Source organism: Physella acuta, unplaced genomic scaffold (genome assembly GCF_028476545.2).
Source record: "Physella acuta isolate Inbredline_101_S28 unplaced genomic scaffold, ASM2847654v3 ptg001575l, whole genome shotgun sequence".
Classification (NCBI taxonomy): Eukaryota; Metazoa; Mollusca; class Gastropoda; family Physidae; genus Physella; species Physella acuta.
Window position 1 is genome coordinate 79,625 of NW_026733089.1, and position 19,348 is coordinate 98,972.

A 19,348-nucleotide genomic window follows, 5' to 3' on the forward strand; every position below is an offset into this window, starting at 1 on the left:
ACATTTTGAAAGTTCGTAATTAAAAATTAAAAATTGTGTCGCTAACATCTCGTGAAAGGTTTCCAATTTGTTTTCCTTTTTTTAAAAAAAAAAACATTACTGCATTAAAGTAAATGTCTCTTATATAATAAACCGTTTTCTGTTGACTATTGCAATTTTTCAGAACGATACACAGTCCTCTAAAGTACTATAGGCCACTGTATTACCAGTGAATTACCACTAACCCCCCCCCCCCCCCCCTTTTGTTTTCCTCTTTCACAAATTTGGCATCCACTTTATTCCTGTCAAGTGTATATAGGGGAGAATACTCTTTGTGCTGAATACCCCCCCCCCCCCCCCCTCAAACGCCCGGCACATGACACAAAAAAATAAATAATAGGTCAAGTGTGCGTCAGGACCTGAAAAAAGTGCTACTGTCGTCACACACGCACGTAGCCTTGCGCGCGCGCGGTTGGTAGACATAGTACTGCCGCGGTTCAGTGCACAGCGGTCCGTGTCCACAAGAAAGAAAGTGTGTCAACCAATAGAAAAAATATTATAAAGAAATTAGGTCAACTCTCTGCGCATGGGCGTGTTTTTTGTGTGGCCACGTGCTCGTCATAACAACAGCCGCGGGGCACTGGGGCCTAATTAGCATTTTGAGATGCGAGGTGTTGATTGCAGGTTCGTGTATCTCAAATATCTGTTTACAACATCCAAAACGGGTTGAAAAAATTAAATCTTTCTTTCTCCGTTGGCCAACGGTAGTAATGTTTAGCTATCGAGGTCAAGCATACATAGATCAATATGGGGGGGGGGTGCAAATCGAAAAGTTTGTCCCCGGGCGGGAAGGGTCGCTACGTCTCTGATGGGGGGGGGGGGGGGCGTCCACAAACAACATCACGGTCCTAAGGGTATGGGTGTCACTTTTGTGACGATGATTTACGAAGAAGTGGGGGGGGGGGTAAAAAAAATGTGATGAGACAATTATACTTATTAAAAAAAAAGTTTTGTTAGAAACTGAATTTTGCCAGCTATTTCGCGTTTAAACAAAAGTTTTTGTAATTTGCAATAGAATACTTTAGAAGGACTACTCAGTGATGACCGAACTAATAAATAATGTAGACAGACATCAGTGTATTGAAAAAAAAAAACTGCAATTATAATGGGGGGGGGGGGGGGGGGGGGTAAAAATCGTAAAAAAGAAACGTGACGTAGTTTATGGATATGTGTAAATATAAACTACATATTTGCAGCGTTAGGTGAATGGTGCTGTAATGTCACATTTCTGCATTTTAAAAACTCAAATTCGTCAAGTCATATCATATTTTAATTTTAATTAACTAATCAACATGATCTTGACAAAGCCTAAATTAATCTGCGTGGTGTGTAGCGTGGGGGGGGGGGGGGGTATGCTGATGTGTGACGTTAATTTAAGTTGGGGGTCCCACATTTTTGTGAAGATGGAGGGTATGGTGTAAAATATTTCTAACAACGTGACGTCAGTTGCTGACGACACTTACAAAATAAAAATAGTGACAAAACTTAGTGGCCGGAAAAAAAAATTCTGTGAAAACTTTGTAAATTCCTACGGGCAGCCATGATTGCTACTTTACGTAACACTTGGACCTTGATGTAAATGAAAATAAATGCCATACGTCGTGGCATAACCAGGTTAACATATGTGTGACATACATTCCATACAAGGGGGGGGGGGAGGGAATTGCCTTGTGACATACATTACTCAATTATAATTTTTAAAAAATCTGGTTTTCAATTGTATACATCTGTTCCTAAATATTTTTTTAAATGTTAAAATTGTATTCATATTCAAAAATATTTATCCGACGTATGTAGAGTTACTTTCTCTTGACTTGAATCTAGGTTAAACAGAAAAGGCGAAATCTAGGTAACCTACATATCGCAACTTAAACTCACAAATCTCGAATTTTGCGTAATAATCCGCACTATCTGCTGGATAGCTTTGTCGAACTGTTATCTCATGGGCACGTGACCAAAAATCAACAACAGACGGTGGCGGGATAAAGCGGGAAGGCGGACAGCAGGCAATAATAATAATATTAATATTTCTCGAAGGGGTGAGGAGTTAGCACCCCCCCCCCCCCCCGGACAAAAACGAAATAGAAAAATATATAATTAATATGAAAAATATCACCTCCTCCACCGGAATTTTCAAATGTCGTTCGTAAGTTCGGGGTCGCTCTTTCGAAGAAAGTCTACCGCCCCCCGAACGAAATATAATTTATATAGAAAATTTATACTTTTAACAGTATCCGCCCCCTCCCCCAAGTAAAAAGTCTGTAAGAATCAGTGACTATGAAAGAATGGAAGACCAAGGAAGATTAAAAGAGAAAAAGAGATTAGACAGGTTAGACAGACCTAATACCCTATTCTTTCTCACACGGCTGCACCAGTTCAATCTTGTTACGTCATGGCTCTATGCCTGATCAGTGGCGTCACAAGGTGGGGTGACACACGGTGTGGTAACTCAGGGCGTCAACCTCCAACGACTCTATATATAAGCTGTGCTCATCATTTTTTCCCCGTTCGTGCTCAAGACTAATGGGGCAGGTGAAGTAGAGTTCATCTGTTTCAGAGACCTCGGCATTTGAAGGGATAGTGTGTTCAGTGAGTTAGGTACCCATCAGAACTGGGTGGACAGATGGGCATTTTAATTGACTTGAACCCGGATTCGAACTCGAGACTTTCCTCTCCACTGCTCTAAAACCCAATAGCTTTAAGCTTATAATTATAACTTAAAATATTCTCACTTAATGAGTGCAGCTGATGCGCTAATTATAGTTGCAATTAGGCAGCTTACAAGTTCATCTAATATGCACAACCAGTCTATAATGGGACATACATGATGATTCTCAAAATGCGAATAATTAACTTACAAATGAATACAGAGCCTAAACAAAAGACGTTAAAGATAATAAGTACATTAAAAAATAGTAATAGTTGCAGGTGAGAAGAGGGAGGGGGGGATATGAGACATGTAAGGGCGACGCAGATGTTTAACATGGTAAATAGAATACTTGTGGAGGGGGGTTCTGCTAAAAAAATGTCGTATCAATAGGCAATGATCACGGCAACAGGTGTCCAACACGATGTTGAAACTAAAAACAACAGTTCGGCCTTGACATTGCCCAGTGACCATTGACAGCGATTGCAAAATGAAGGATAGAGCCTTGGCAAAATGACATATGTCCCTCCCCTCCCTTCGCTACGCCTCTGCCCAAGAAAGAAACTGATGTTAACAGAACTGTAACACCTGGGGTGGGGGGCATTGGGGCACAACCCCTTCCCCCCCCCCCCCCCCCCCCGCGAAGGAATGTCGAAAAGAAACACTGTTCGTTTTCTTTGTCGCCTTCACTGCCTGCTAGATTCTAATTCTATGTCGTCTAGATATAACAAACGCAGGTAAATAATCCGTCCGCCTATTGGACAAAGAAGGATAATTCGTGAAATTACCCTTTTATTGAGTTATTTACCACAGTAGCCCTTCTTTGTGGGTGTCAGATAAAATTATAAATTAACAACACTAGAAGTACTAGAAGCTAAATTTTACATTTCATGTATTTAAAGGCTACTTAAAATGGTTTTTTTTTAATAAAGTGCCGCGAAATGGGGATAGTCAAAAATAAATAATTAACACCTGGTACTTCTGCCCTCTAACTCTATATATACTATATAGATTAGTTAGTATCATTAGGCCCCTAGGTCTTTAACTATAACTTTTTACACGTTATCGCCCAAAATCGTATAAACACAAATTATTACTTAGAAGTAGGAATGTAGTATGGGCCTAATATTTTTCCCACAGTGAGTTCTTCTTAGCCTACGTGTGTAGAAAGAAACAAATGTTTTACTATTTTGGCTACCTTGACCTTTATTGTTGTTTATTGATCAAAATAATAACACACTAGGCTATCATAGTCCCGTTAATGCCTACAGTTAGCTTACGTTTGTTTCTTAAGAAAACCGAGTAATTTATTATTGTGTAATTATACTTTAAAAATTCAAAATAGATTTAGAAATCTAGATCTAGAATATTTGAAACATGGTGTAAACGAAAAGGTTTTCTTTAATGATTAGGGAACCGGGAAAATCTGGATGAAACGGGTTAGCCGACAGGCTTTACAGTGTTACACACTTCCTTGTTTTGTCTTGACTTACTGTCAGCGAACTGTGACACACTCAAATCTGGTTTTCTTGATCCAATCGAGTTACAGACTAATTCACTAAACTCAAGTAATTTTAGTAGATTCTAGATCTCGATTCTTAAATCTTGAATATTTTTAATTGAAGTAGATCTATATCTAGACTAGATCTAGATCTAGATTTAGATCTTCGACTTCGAGTATTCAAGAATTAGAAAATTACTTTAAACTTAAAATTTAAAATCAAAACGATTTGGTATCAGTCTTTCACTCAGCTTTCTGCTTTCAGTCGATTCTAATTCTAGATCTAGATCTAGAGTCCAGATCTAGATCTAGATCTAGATTCTATAAATCCCTAACTTAACACTACTTAACAGACTACTGACTACAGAGTATGGTATAACATAACTCATAACAGTAACAGTAGGCTATTATTATATTTTTAGTATAGTTAAGTATAGGCCTAGTTAAGTATTATTATTATGAGTCCAGTAGACCTATAATAACAAATACCATAGAAAATTACTAGAAAGCATCTTAGATCTAGAATCTAGTACCACTCTTGACTAGATCTATAGACAGACTATAGTATAGGCCTAGAGAGTATAGATAGAAAGACTGGATTCTTAGCGAGGTCGGGTGTCACCCGGTGCGGCACTTAATGGTGTCACCCCCCCAGAGGTGTTGCGACCCTTCCCGGGGACAAACTTTCAAGTTTTCGATTTGCACCCCCCCCTCAAACTTTCGATTTGCACCCCCCCCCTCAAGTATTTCTCTATATATTTTGCTAATTTTTGCCTTGGTGTCACCCCCCTAAATGGTGTCACCCGGTGCGGTCCGCACCCCCGCCCCCCCCCTCGCTACGCCCCTGCTTTAACTTAGTACTACTACTAGAATCTAAATAAAAATAACAGTAACAGTAAGGCCTAACTAATTTAGTATATATTAGTAGATCTATATAAGTATTTTATTTTAGGGTTTTAGTAGGATCATTCATTCATAGAGTCTAGTCATTAATCAGTGATTAATTATTGACTCATTTCATTAGGCCCTACATATTTATTGGTCTTAACTAAGTCTTAAGCCTATTAAAAAAAATTATATTTAGATAGGAAAGCAATCTAATCTTATAAAAAGATTACTCCAGTAACATAGTGTAAAAATAAAAGCAGCACAATAAATTGAATAAATAATTCTTTAGTCTAGTTGACCTGTTCTTAAGTCTTGTTTTTTTTATAGTTGAAACCTAACAGTTTGCTTATTGTTTGGCACTTGCCATCAGTGTTTCTTCCAGACTTTTTTCTCCGGGGGGGGGCACTTGAAATTTTCGGGGGGGCGGTAAACTTTCTTCGGGGGGGCGGACACTGTTAAAAGTATATATTTTCTATATAAATTATATAAATTTCATTTCGTTCGGGGGGGGGGGGGCGGTAAAAATTTTTCGGGGGGGGGGGGGGCATGCCTGGAAGAAACTCTGCTTGCCATAAATCTGCCAAGGTGTCTCATTATTTCACTTGATAAGTAAGATTGAGATTCCTTGACAGTTTTAAATTTAAGATTTTATACCATGTAGTTAGCCAATATACAACTGTCCTTAAATATCACTAACACTAGCAGTACACCATAGATCCCATTCTCTTTTAAATGACAGCAAATGTGGGCTTTTCTTTGCACCACCTTTCATCTTATACACTGTCAAGATGACTATTCTATTTTTACTTAGGAAATTGGACCATCAATTTTTAAAAAATGTGTATTTAACCATCATTATTTTAACTTGTTTCCAGATGTCATAAAGATGATTAGGCCTACTTAAACAAGTCTTGTGCATAAAGATAAAACCACAGTACAAGTAAATAATTAAAACTCACCCCTTCAGCTAGTATCTGAGTGACTTTTATCATCTGATCCTAGCTATTGACTAAATATGGATGAAACATCCAGATGATATTGGCTGTGAGGAACCAACTGTGAAAGTGTTCCAATAAATTAATTTTTTTATTACTGACAATGGAGAACTCACTAGACAACAGTGGAGAAATGTCACACGAACAGGATGAAATGCCATGGGGAGATTTCATTGCAAACAATGATAATCACAAAGATGTACACACAGTTCTAGCTGGACAGCAGAACTGTCATACTTGCTCCGACGATATTGAAATTAATGGAAATGTTGAGCCTGAGTTGAATAATGCCTACACAGCAGAGCTGAATAATGCTTACACAGCAGAGTTTGATAATGCTTACACGGCAGAGCTGAATAATGCTTACACGGCAGAGTTTGATAATGCTTACACTGCAAAACTTGATAATGCTTACATGGCAGAGCTGAATAATGCTTACATGGCAGAGTTTGATAATGCTTACACAGATTCTGTGACCAGTGCAACGAGCTCAACGTATCTCATTAAGCCCACAAAAAATAATGAGGGAAGCCCTAACACCACAGATGTTTATTCCGATATTTTTACAAGTCCTGCTGACACCAGTGAAGACGGTTCTAAGTACATGGATGAAATGAAACAACTTGCTGGAGAGAATGTTGAAGAGTACCAGTCTTTGCTTCCTTGTAATCAACTCCCAAACTCAAACATGTCTCAGAAAAATTATAATCCTGAAATTATTTTAGCAACTGTAAGTGAATATCTAGAGAAAGAAAAAAGCCCTGAAAATGTTCTCAGTGTAGTCTTATGTGCCAACTATGTTCTGATCCCCAGTGACCCTAACAAGTTGACAGAAACATGCCCTCATTCAAGCATGGTTAGTCTTACTGAAACCGATACTTTCTGGCTTGACAAAAGAGCATCACCAATGCAGAATCTCCAAGAGAATTCAGGTTTTCTGGATCTATCTGACATTTCTAAAGTAGGCAGAGCTTGTCAACATGCTTTGATCTACCTCAAAGATGACCTTACCTTTGGTTCTCTGAGCAGCCTTGCATATAGAGACTCCAGGGAAGTGTCTAGCCAGATTGAAAACATGAAATACAAAATGATATCCAGTGAGAGATATGTTCGCAATTTGATAGCTCTGAGTGTTGTTATAACCCTCATGTTCATTGCTATTGGATCAGTGAGGAATCTACAAAGCAGCTTAAACCAGGAAGGGGGTGTGGGGATCGTCTCCATGGCCGTCAGCTTTGTGGGCTACATGCTGGGCAGCGTAGTCAGCATTTCTCTTGTCCAGACTTTTCAGCCGTCCAGGTGTATTGTGGTCAGCTTGTTTCCCAACCTGCTGTATATTGGCTCCAACATCTACCCCAGCATGTGGCTAATGGCGCCCACCTCATTTCTACAAGGTGTTTCCATGGCTGTCATCTGGAATGCCATGAGTACTTACATTACCTTGTTATCAAAAGGGCAAGCACAAAGGAAAAGCTCAAGCTTTGAGAAAGTATCCAGTAATTTTTTTGGTGTATTTTGCCTCATTTATCAAAGTTATCATGTTATTGGGAACTTAATTTCTTCATTAGTATTGCATTCAATAGACACAGGTGTTCCATTTTCAAATTCATCAGATGTAAATAATCTCTCTTTCAATATCTTTCAAGAAAAACCACATGAGGTAGCCTCAGTACTGCCTGTTGATGTTAGTGCTGGTCTGTTTGATTTCACAGAAAAGAAAGTTCAGACTACTACTGTAGATTCAAATGAGATAGCACTCTGTGGAGCATCCTTTTGTAACTACTATAGAGTGGGAGGAGCACTTTTAATCAACAATGAGACCAAGTGCATCTTGTTTGGTACCTACATGGGGTGTATAGTCCTGGCCATTTTCATCGCAGCCTTGTTTCTAGAACCTCTGAGTGAGCATGCGTTCACCGCTCCACAAAAACCTTTACAAAAGATGAAGGATCAGATGATTTCCTTAGCTCATTTTGTTAAAGACAGCAGATTTCTTCTGCTCCTGCCTCTACAAATGTATTCACTGATGCAGTTTGGATTCATCTCTGCTGATGTTACAATGGTAAGACATTTTAGTAAATTTTACACATTTCTAAATAATAATTTTAACAAGCATAATATTATTGTAAAGAATTGTGCATTGTATTAACTAGTGTTGCAAACTTTAATAAATACTCTAAAAAACTATTCCAGGCCTTTATTACCTGCCCTCTTGGTGTCCACATGGTTGGCTATGCCATGATTTGCTTTGGTGTTTGTGGGAGTATCAGTTCTTACCTCAGTGGACTTCTCAACAAACATGTTGGACGAGTCACATTATTTACTACTGGTAAATTGTGTTATAAATACTTTTTATCATAATGAAAATAGTATTAGTGTAATTTATTTTTGTAAATTATGCTTGAATACTCAGAAATGGTTCAACATTATGTGAAACAACACAGTTAATTTTATTACGCATTTACTTCATTTAAGAGATGAACAATGATGATAGATATTTTTGAAAATTTAATAAAGTTTAAATGTAAGGCTACAATATAACATCAGTCTGCATTAACCAATACAAAAATACAAAAGTATATTATATATACAACACTAATTCATACATTTTTTAAATTTCTAAAATATTCTTTAAATAACATAAGTGCACTCTCATTTAGTATTTTCTGTAGATTACATTTTATAATTGCAATTCATTCTTTAGTTATATCTTATGCACTGAACCTTTCACACTGTTCTTTATTAATAAGTTAGATATCTTTTTGGTATATGTAGTGTTTAGTTTTTCTCACTGAAGGATTTTAATAGATAGTAGTTTGTGGCTCCATTTGTCAAAAGTTACAAAGAAGGAAGAATTAGTTTATTCAATCTATTTTCTAAAATTTGTTTTCTTTAACATATTCAGTTATTCATTCATCTATTTATATTACTTTAGAAGACTATCAGATCTGAGGCTCATTTTAATTTTAAAATGACACTAAATAAATACAGTCACATTAGTGTTTCTTTGTGTTGTCCAAATACTTGGGCACAGTGCTTACTTCATTTCAGTATAGTTTCTAACTGGTTGGATTTTAGAGATTGTTACTGTCAGAGGTCATAAAGATTTAATGCTCAATATTCTTTGTTTTAATGATTTTCTTGTGGCTGTTCAATTTATTCTCTGAATTCAGGTTGTCTGTAATAGGTCTATTACCATTTCTACATGGACACATTTTAATTTTTAAAAACATTCACTTTAATGTTTCATATGTAGGTTAAAAAAAAACCTGAATTTTTTTTTAATTAGTTGTACACGTTGTATAGTAAACATTTATTATTTCATGAATTTTTCTCTCAAAATCAGCAAACCATTTTCTCACATCTGAAGCTGAGTTCACATTTTCATGGAAACCAGTCTCTTGTCATGGAATTTGGCCAAAATGAATTCCCATAATCCACTTGCTGCTCTTATGCATTGGGTGACACTTTCCTCTATACCTGTTTATTCTAATTTCAGCAACAAAATTTATCCATTCAAAGCCAGCTGTTGCTATACAAGCTTACATTACTCTCTTGTCATTTTGAGTGCTAGAGGGTGTGGTGACTGCCCAAGATAAAGCCTAGGGCTTAAAGGATAGAATCAGTGGATGTGTTGCTCTTCTGGGTCATCCCCAGGGGATGTCCGCAGATGACAACTAAATTAGGACATGGGGGTGACAGATTTTCATGGTATAATGGTATGTATGGGAGGGTAGTTCTCTGCTCCTCGCTAGCTAAAACATGGGCATACAGGTAAGAGCAAGTATTGATCAAGGTAAGGTTACTAGGTGGCAGAGAATACCCTTTTTATAGTCTGCTTTCGATCCCTGTATTCCACAGCAGTGGGCAGTTTTCATCCTAACTTACTTATACTACTCACAAAAAAGTCAAGAATACAATCAAAATATGTCCAAGTCCAAGCTGAAAAAATAATTAAATTAGTTTCTTTTTTTTTTGTGTGGAGTATTTTGTAAAGTTACGGTTTAGAAGAAGGATGCTTGGAAAGTAAATGCAATTATTTACTCTGATGAGCATTAAAATTCTTCTGAGCTAAAGGTGATTGTGTGCACATTATTACTGGTATGCTATGCGGAAATTTTATCATATTGGTTGTTACCACGGCTAGTAATAGAGCGAAGTCTTTGCTATTATACTTCTTTTTCTTTGAAGTTAAATTACACTGCGCTTTCACGCACTAACTTTGCCCGTTTTGGACACTTTATTTTTTATGCATTCAGTTGTTAACTTTAGGGAAATTTGAGATCAAACAAGACTTTTTGTTTTAGGTATGACGGAATCTTGTGTACCATTGAAAAATCAGTCATGCATGGCGAATAAACTTCCTTGTCATACCATTGTAAATATAATATATTTTAAAAATTCAATGACCTAAGATGATGTGTATAATTAATTACCCTGGGTTGAGAACTGATGGCATGTGTTAACCCAAGATTGGTTGTTGGAGGTTTACAATACATAACATTATAGACTGCACCCCATTATACTGCACTGTATAACCTTTCTTGTTGCTTGACTATAGAATTAGAAACAAATGTCACATAGCTTGTATATGCTTGAGTACCCTGTTAATTTCACACTTGCTTTGAATTTTTTCATTTTAGATAACAGTAACAGTGATATTGTGTGTATAGATGCTATAAAGATGTTATTGTTTTAGACTAAACATGTTTTTTTTTTAAGTTTAAGTCAAATGTTATTGTACTTTTTAAAGTGTTACATTGTGTTGTTTTAACATAGACTGCTGAGCTAAATTTGTCAGTGCACAATCTTATCATGGATTTTAAAATCTTAAAGCATATTTTACCATTTCTATATTTTATAGGGTAAAATTGGTTCCCCACAATCTCAAAAAGATTTTTGTAAATATATGTAAAAATGTTATCTGGACAACTACTTTTAACAGAAAAATTATCCTTTCCATTAAAATATATACCATTGAAAACCCATTGACTTTTTAAACTTTGTTACCTAATGATTTTTAAAATAACTTTTTAAATAGCTTGATTACGTATTTCTGGTTTTATACAGCACTTTTTGTTTATCTCGATGGTGTCCAAATTTTTGGCTAGCAATACACAAAATACCAGTTGTTATGTTGCACAAGTCGCCTTGTTCTGATGATGGTGCTGAAAACTGCCCAACTATTTTCGGTATTACGTTTTGCATCTGTTTTCTTTATTTCTTCTTCTAGCTGCCATCTTTAACTTCTGTGTTCTGATGTTTATGAGCCAGTGGCAACCAAACCATGACTCGCTGGTTCCGTATTTTGTCATGATTGGTGCGTGGGGAGTGGCAGACGGCATATGGATCAGTCAAATCAACTGTAAGCAGTCACTAAAATTTTTAATATAAGCAAAAATTTGGAGTGTAACTTTACTGACTAGATTATTTTTGTGTGATGACACTTTATGGCATAGTAAAACTGGTAACTGTTGTGGTTTGACACTGTTGGGGCAGGGGATTGATAGATTTTTGTCTAATTTGTCTTCATATTTATGAGGAAACACCCTATGTTTAGTTATTTAGGAAATAATGAAGTATAGCTCGCTTATCTTTATCATGCCACAGATCAAGTCATATATTTATAGCAATTTTTATTTATAGCTACTGTTCAGTTTGGTTCATAACTATCATAATAAAAAGCACCATCATAATAAAAAGCGTATTAAAGTAACTGATGAATAGGTAACTGTACAAAATGTAATTGTAATGAAATATTTTAATGTGATGTTTTTTTTTTTTGCATTCTTAGGTCTGGTGGGAACAATTTTCCTTGAAAAGTATGAAGAGGCTTTTGCTGGACTGCGCATTGCTCAAGGTCTAGGTGTGGCTATTCTATTTGGATACTCCAGTAGCTTTTGTATGAAGTTTAAAGTTTACATAATGCTGGCTGCATGCATATTCTCCCTGACTTCATACTTGGCAATGGAGGTGAATTTGAAGCTCAAAGAAAACAAAAAAGTAATGGTTCTAAAGATAAGGGAGACAACTGCTTAAGTTTAATGTTTATTGATGAAAAAATTATCTCTGAAAATAAAACCATTTCAAAACTTTAAAAAAATGATTTATACTATTGCTATAAGTTTAAAAAATAGCTCACAATGTGTGTAACATTAAATCAGATTAAATTTAATTCAGAAACTATCTAAAGCATACAAAACCAAAGCAAGCCCATTTTTTCGCTCTACATATTTTAAACCAATTCCACTTTTCTTCTGCTGAACTTTTTTACGTTAACATCCTATATTACTGTCTATATTGCTAAGCTATGTCTACCATTCCAGATTACCACTTTTACGCATCCAGCAAATTTTAAATGTAATTTGAAGGTCTACACTTTTTACTCACAGTATTCTGTTATATATGGTTACTTTTATACAGATATTTCCATGACTATCTAAATACATCAATTTCGAATAACTTTTTTGGGATACTGGGTTTTCTTCTGTCTCACTATTTTCCTGTGCAATTTTTTTATTATGACAAGATTACATCACTAGAAACCGAAATAAAATGAATCAACAAAAGAAAACTATTCATAATTTATGAAAAGACTTATGATTGATAGCCTTTTTGCTGTGCCTATTATAGAATTTTTATGCTGAATATTTAAGTTATACCAGTTGCCTGTTATTTCTAATGTATCATATAATTGTAAATTATATAAAATACTTACTTGCAATAATTTTTGTTGTTGTAATTAAGCTAAATTTCTGTCTATGGAGTGTATACATTTACTAAGACACTGTAAATATGTTTGACTTTAGTATGAGATTAAACAAGTTTTTCCTTTTATGTACATAATTTTGCATGTTCATTGTGCAATGTCATGAAAAAAATCTCAGCATTAACTATTTTTAATTTTAAAAACTATGTTACCTCTTTTATTTGTTTCTTAGCATCTAAAAATGTACATATTAAAATATATCAGTAGGTTTTGTTTAAATAACAGCATGCTTTTAAAAAAAAAGCATAGCATTTTAGTTGCGTACTCTATAATTTGTGTGTTGTCTTTATCATTTATAATTATTCTGGATGATTATCTTTTAGATACATATAGCCTGTATACATTCACCAAGATGTAGCTCTTTCTGTAGACACATTTTTTCTTATTAACACTTTAGTCTTTTACTAGTTTTACACTCATAAATTAAAAAAATAATAGTTAACAGAAGATTAAAGTTCCTATATTTTATTTAGTGCAAATGATAATCTTTACTAAAATTGTATTAACATTTTTTTTGTTGCATCTGATATTTACTTGTTATATTTAATAGTTTATTAGTAGGAATATTGTTTTTGTGTTATTGTTGATATGGTTGTGACTTTTGTTTGTAGGCAAATCAATTTGTTACTGTACTTTACTTTTGACTCTTGTAATTAATTAAAGTATTTAATTTTATACCACTTTTTGTTGTTTGTTTTTACATCAGTTTCAAGCAGATCCAACCCTTTTAGGGGTTGGCTTGGTTGAGTCTGCAAAACTCATGGTTGATAAAATGAAAAGTCCAAGAGTTCTATCACCCAGGCAGATAAGGCTCAATAGCTGGGGTCAGCAACCAATCTAGAAAAGTAAACTCCAAAATCAAGCAAATTCTGCCTTGTAGTTTGAGCTTGGTTGGACAAAAGTTATGGAAGCAAATCTAGAAACAAAAGCTGAGAGGACCAATGGCCAATCTGACGCATAACAAGTTGACCAGTAATACTTAATTGTGGTGGAGGAAATACCTTCCAACAGTACAATTAAAAACAAAGAAGACAACCCTTTAAATTAATTTTTATCTGTTATTCATTAAATATATTTAAAGTAATTTATTATTTAGTAATATTTAGGGCTGACAAAGTACAATCCAAAAGCTGCATAAGATTTGGCTGCTAAAAGTATCTGAAGATCCAGGTATGGCATTGAATTAAACATTGTTATTTTTCAATATTAATATTAATAACTACTCCAAAAAGGTTCTAATGAGTTAATTATTAATCGTTAAATGCATATAGATCTAGTCAGTTGATCTAGCTGATAATCTATTGGGTTGCCAGGTGTCCAGTTTTGAACTGGACAGTCCAGTATTTGAGCAGACTGTCCAGGAAAAAATAAATATAAATACTGGACAAGTATATGAATAATACTCTGTTACCCCCCCCCCCCCCCTTCTTCTGCTTTGCGGCATACCTGAGAAGGGAAGGATGGAAAGGTGTCCAGTATTTTCGGAAAAGGTATCTGGCATACCTTTTATATTGTCAGCAAATAATTTTTGAATTTTTTATATACATATTCTTGTTGGCCTAAGTTTTTAAAAATTTTCTTTGGCAAGGAACGGTAATGGTATTTGGAATAATCATTCTAATATTACATGATGTAATATAATTTCTGGGACTAATTTTAGAATGGACCCTAATACTAATACCGTATCTGTATCTAACCTCTTTTATTCCTTTTAAGTTTGGTGAAATATTATAAATTAGTAGTCTCCCCTTTTTCAATATGGCGACCTCCAAGTTGGCATAGTAAACAATTTCCTTAGTCGAAGCCCAAGACACTTGTATCAACTTCTCCATCCTCCATCATTCTCCCATGACTTGAACTTACAAAATAATACGGTTTGTACATTTCTATAGTATATTATATAGTCTACTGTTAACATTCGCCATTTCTAATTGAGCAGTCTGATATATGCTGTCAGACTCACTGATGAGTACTCAACTTCAACTGTCACCTGTGACTGACACTGCACTGACTCTGACACTGCAAACTGTGACTGACTGTTAGTGTGAGTGATAGTAAACAACTACTCAAAGTACATTTGTACCAAGCAAATGTCCATCTATAACAAAATAATATTTACAAAAATCCTCCACCCAAGTTATAACTTGGATGAGACAACGGCCGACTAAGCCACCTATTCATTTTTTTTACCTATTGCCTGCATGTATTTGATTTGAATGAGAGACTTCAACTTATGACACACTTCTAAAATTACATTGAACTCATGTTAACAACACACAAAAAATGCTTATAATAAATAGTGAAAAATCAAGTATCCTTAACTCATCAGATATTTATTTAACCCTTGTCTAGGCCGTTCGATTCACAGCTTCCGGGTTTGTTGTTTTGAAGCCATCTCACGGCTCATGCACTTACCAAAAATGGCGGCCAGTTTCGCTTTCACTAATGTGTAGAGGGATAAAACTAATGATTATGAAGCCATCGTTAATTTTTGAAATCGGAACTATCCTTTTCTATTTAAGTCTGTTATTTAAGAATTGTCGGATCTACTTTTGGCCTAATTTCTTTGTTTGTCTCGCAAGCGGCGCCTTAGTGAAAGTAGCTCTATATAATTCTTATCTTTCGAATCCAATAACTATAAAATACCGCTGCTACTTTTAACCAGACTTATTTGAAACTTGAAAGCATTAATTTTACACACATTACAATAAACTGGTAATAATTTATGGTTCTCTATGAGATATGGTCCGTGAAAATAATAATGCCATTTTATTATAATCTTTTTTGGTGAACACAAGTCGCTGGAAAATGTGTGACACACATGAATCCAATCATTTGGCTAGATTTATGACTGTTTTTTTTATGTCACACCTAAAAATAGAATGTTTACACTTTCTTCATTGATGATCGTTTTCATTCTTTTTTAAACTGAAAGTATGAAGTGTTAGTTAGATTTCAGGTTTTGTAACTTGGTATACTTACCCTTTATCAATTTTAAAAGCATAGCATGCTGATTGTGAACAAATATAGTCATAAAACACAGAAATATAAAGTTACAATGCGATGTGCCACACCCGGGTCACACCCCCTCAAAACACATGTTTTTTAAGCTGTTTATCTCACTTTACAACAGTAATTAAAAGTAATTGTCAAATGTTTACTAAAAATAAAAATAAAAAACGAAAGTAAATTCTGTTTTAATGAAGGTCACAGGTCAAATATTTTTCCCTTCAGTCAAGTTCAGTGGAGGGTGCCACAGGCTGACCTGACTTTAAAATTTTTTTCAGTAATAATGACTTTGCACAGAAAGTTAAAATATGCTAAATTAGCTTAGTTTACTTGTGTGCTACATTTTTAAATTAAAAAATCATTATGAAATTTTCTTCAAAATGCCTACTTTGTCCTAACCCACTTGACATCAACAGTATTTGTGTGTGTGTGTGCTGGGCGGGGGTGGGGGGGTGATAATAGGACCAATGCCTCAAATATCTAAAACATAACATGTTCATTAACATTTTTAAGACAATCATACTAAAACAATATGTTTTATACACTCAGAATAAACCTTCTTGTACAGTTGGAATTTGGATGACAAGTCCAATGATATGCTACATTTGATTAGAATACCGGTTCCGTCACTAAAGATGGGAGGACAAGTAAGTTCAAGTTTCTATTAAAATTATTTCATAGAGATAGCCTGACTTTTTAAGAACTTAATTGATTATTATAATCAATATTTTTGTATTGACACTGATACTTAATGATATTTCACTGCACCCTTCACTCTAACCCTAACAACTATCATGCTTAAAAAAGAATTAATGGCATTTCATAATATTACCTTGCAAAGCTAATTAAAAACTGAAATTTTTGTAACAACTTTTGGAAAGTTAAGTAATTTTTTCTCTTAGGACCTAGCTATCCATTGGGCAGTTAAAGTACAGTTTATATGTTTCCTGGCCTATGAAAGGATGGTGTGGTCAACACTATGTCCAGCAGCCTTTACTTTCCCCAACTTTGTGAGGTACCCATCAGAGCTGGGTGGACTCATGGACGTCCTACAGTGACAAGTCCTAACCGAGCTCTGAAATTGAGAGCTTTGAGCTAGCAGCCAAATGCTGTACTGTTGGACCACATTGTCCGATTACAATTTCTTACATTTTACTAAAAAAAATTAATTTAGTAACACATTTTTGATTATTGTTTTGATTCACCCACTAGTTCCGCAGTTTTCAATGGGACCCTGTCCTCATCATTGGCCAGATAATAGCAATGATTTCCTTTTGGTACTTTTCTTTGGGCATGTGGATATTTGTCCTAGATGTCATTGGAAAGTTTGACCTTTCAACTGAACAACTTTTTACACAGAGCGTATGTAGAGCCTTTTATTATTTTATTTATGGTAAAAAAAAAATTAAGATTTGTATCATGTGATCATTGGTTATCCCCTTGCTAAATTGACCATATAAATATATCTATAACTTTCATTAGGATCTTGGACTATATGAAGACTCTGGAAGAACAAATATAATAGCATATGCCCTCAACAGTTTAACTGCGTAAGTTTATTTTGATAGCTTTAATAATTTTTTATGAGCTTACAATTGGATGTTCATAGTATTATACTATATGAATGCCCATAACTATTTAAATAGTAGCTTTCGTATATTGATCTATGTTTATATTAATATAATTTATGCTCTTAATATTTTGCATGCATACATTTTTTGCACATAATTTGAAAAATGTCATAGTTTATGCCTGTCACAATTTCCTTTTTATGCTGAGTTTGACTAATTGAGTTTATTGAATATAATAACATTCAAGGGCACTGAACTCATAAAGAATTTCTTGTGGTAAGTAACTTACTTACCAAATGAAGTTTTTTATCATAATCTCCACAGGTCATTCATTATGTGGACTGTAGTAGGACGCACGAAACAGTGCTTAGACTTCACTGCAACCATCCATGGGTTCCACTTCTTTGCCTGCTGGATCTACTTTGGTTATGTACCTGTGACATTTTGGTGGTGGGTGACCAACATCATTTGCCTGGCCCTGACTACCGTGACTGCAGAGTTCCTGTGTATGAGGTCAGAGATGAAGGCTATACCAGTGGGGATGGGGGCTAAAGTAGATTTGTAAAGGTTGTTGGCAAAGTGCTTTGTGAAAGTTATGTTGCTGCATCGCTCCTGAACTAACAGATGGCTGTAAACTCAGTATAAAATTATTTTTTTTGTTTTAGTTAATTTCAAAATAGACATTTTTGATTTCATCCAATGTGTATTCATTTTAAACTAAAGCACACATAATTTTGTGTGGTATTTATATAAAATGTTTTTTTTCAATGTACGTATTTTATATAAAAAAAACTCTTAAATTGTTCATTATGTGTGTGGATACCATGTATAGAAATAAATATTAACACTAAATTATAGTAAAATTTATCCAGAAATTGAGTAGATATATTAGACTATAATATATATAGGTAGTCACTGTATAGAAGGATATAGAACTATAATGATTCATTTTTTTACTGTTTTATTTTTGTTTTGCAAGTATTTGAAAATTACTCATAGAACTATTGTCAAAAGAGTTGAATGTTTTTGAGAATCTGAGACTGCTTGAAGTGCATGTCTTATTATGTGTCTGTACATTGCATTTCTTTGTTCATTTTTTGACTCTTGTTGATGATTTAATGTAAAGAACTCATTGAGTATCTTACTGATAGCAGATTATTAGATAGTGTTGGTATTGCCATTATTGTGGTTGTTGGAGGGCAGCATCAAGGCTGTTTTAACTGTGTTTGTTTATAATATGTAAAGATATGCCAATTGAATTATTGTTTTAATTATATAAATCATGCAGTTTTGTTCATATTTTTTTGTTTTTTTGTATAAAAAATGTCCAGAAAGATTTTCAAATCTTAATTTCTGTTTGGTCTGTTTCGCAGTGGAGTTAAGAAGTAAAAATTATCCAAATACAATTGAATATAAACAAAATGTTTTCTATTTTTGTTTTGATTTTATTTTCTCAAAAATCTCCAGAGGGATCCAAAAATTGAAACATTTAAAAATAAACTTGTTTTGTAAAATTTTCCTTACATCTGACTGTTTTTCTTGAATATTCATTGTCTTTTAAAGTTGATGCTGCTGTACACTTGGTTATTTTGCAATACAGTTTGCTACAGCTTGAACTGGACAGTTACCTTTTCTTTTATTATTGTATAGTTATTTACTTTTCATGTCAAATTTTATTGTACTACACTAAGAACTTGAGCCCGGGATTCAAACTCAAGACTGTTGTGTTAGCAATCATAATATGATCCAACATGCAGTCCCAGCATAGTCTGTTAAAGAAGACTTATCACTACCACTGCAATAGTCTGAATAGATGTGGCCATTGAGTTAAAAAAATTCATTGTTCCCTCTGGCAGATATGGGCATCCTCCAACACCACAGGATTAAATCCAAATGAGTAGAGTCCATTGGTGACCTACAATTTTGTTG

General features: G+C 34.5%; 2 protein-coding genes across 4 annotated transcripts; both read left to right on the forward strand.

The window, feature by feature from the left end:
• Window positions 1-4,051: 4,051 nt before the first annotated feature.
• LOC131928947 (protein unc-93 homolog A) lies at window positions 4,052-13,514 on the forward strand. Of its 3 annotated transcripts, none has more exons than XR_009383867.1 (5): window positions 4,052-4,125; window positions 5,951-8,132; window positions 8,264-8,399; window positions 9,570-9,789; window positions 11,304-11,437. XR_009383867.1 is itself a non-coding variant. In XM_059285128.1 (5 exons), exons 2-5 carry the CDS (start codon window positions 6,174-6,176, stop codon window positions 12,107-12,109), a joined length of 2,472 nt encoding a protein of 823 aa, XP_059141111.1. In that variant the 5' UTR covers window positions 4,058-4,125; window positions 5,951-6,173; the 3' UTR covers window positions 12,110-13,514. The 3 variants fall into 3 exon arrangements, 2 of the variants coding, with proteins under 2 accessions (XP_059141112.1, XP_059141111.1); XM_059285128.1 differs by lacking the exon at window positions 9,570-9,789 and adding an exon at window positions 11,865-13,514 and having other exon boundaries at window positions 4,058-4,125; window positions 11,304-11,435; XM_059285129.1 differs by lacking the exon at window positions 11,304-11,437 and having other exon boundaries at window positions 9,570-10,256.
• A 1,076-nt stretch (window positions 13,515-14,590) lies between these two features.
• On the forward strand, window positions 14,591-18,843 carry LOC131928948 (protein SYS1 homolog). Its single transcript, XM_059285130.1, has 5 exons — window positions 14,591-14,713; window positions 16,398-16,495; window positions 17,061-17,210; window positions 17,331-17,398; window positions 17,744-18,843. Exons 2-5 carry the CDS (start codon window positions 16,445-16,447, stop codon window positions 17,982-17,984), a joined length of 510 nt encoding a protein of 169 aa, XP_059141113.1. The 5' UTR covers window positions 14,591-14,713; window positions 16,398-16,444; the 3' UTR covers window positions 17,985-18,843.
• Window positions 18,844-19,348: the final 505 nt, after the last annotated feature.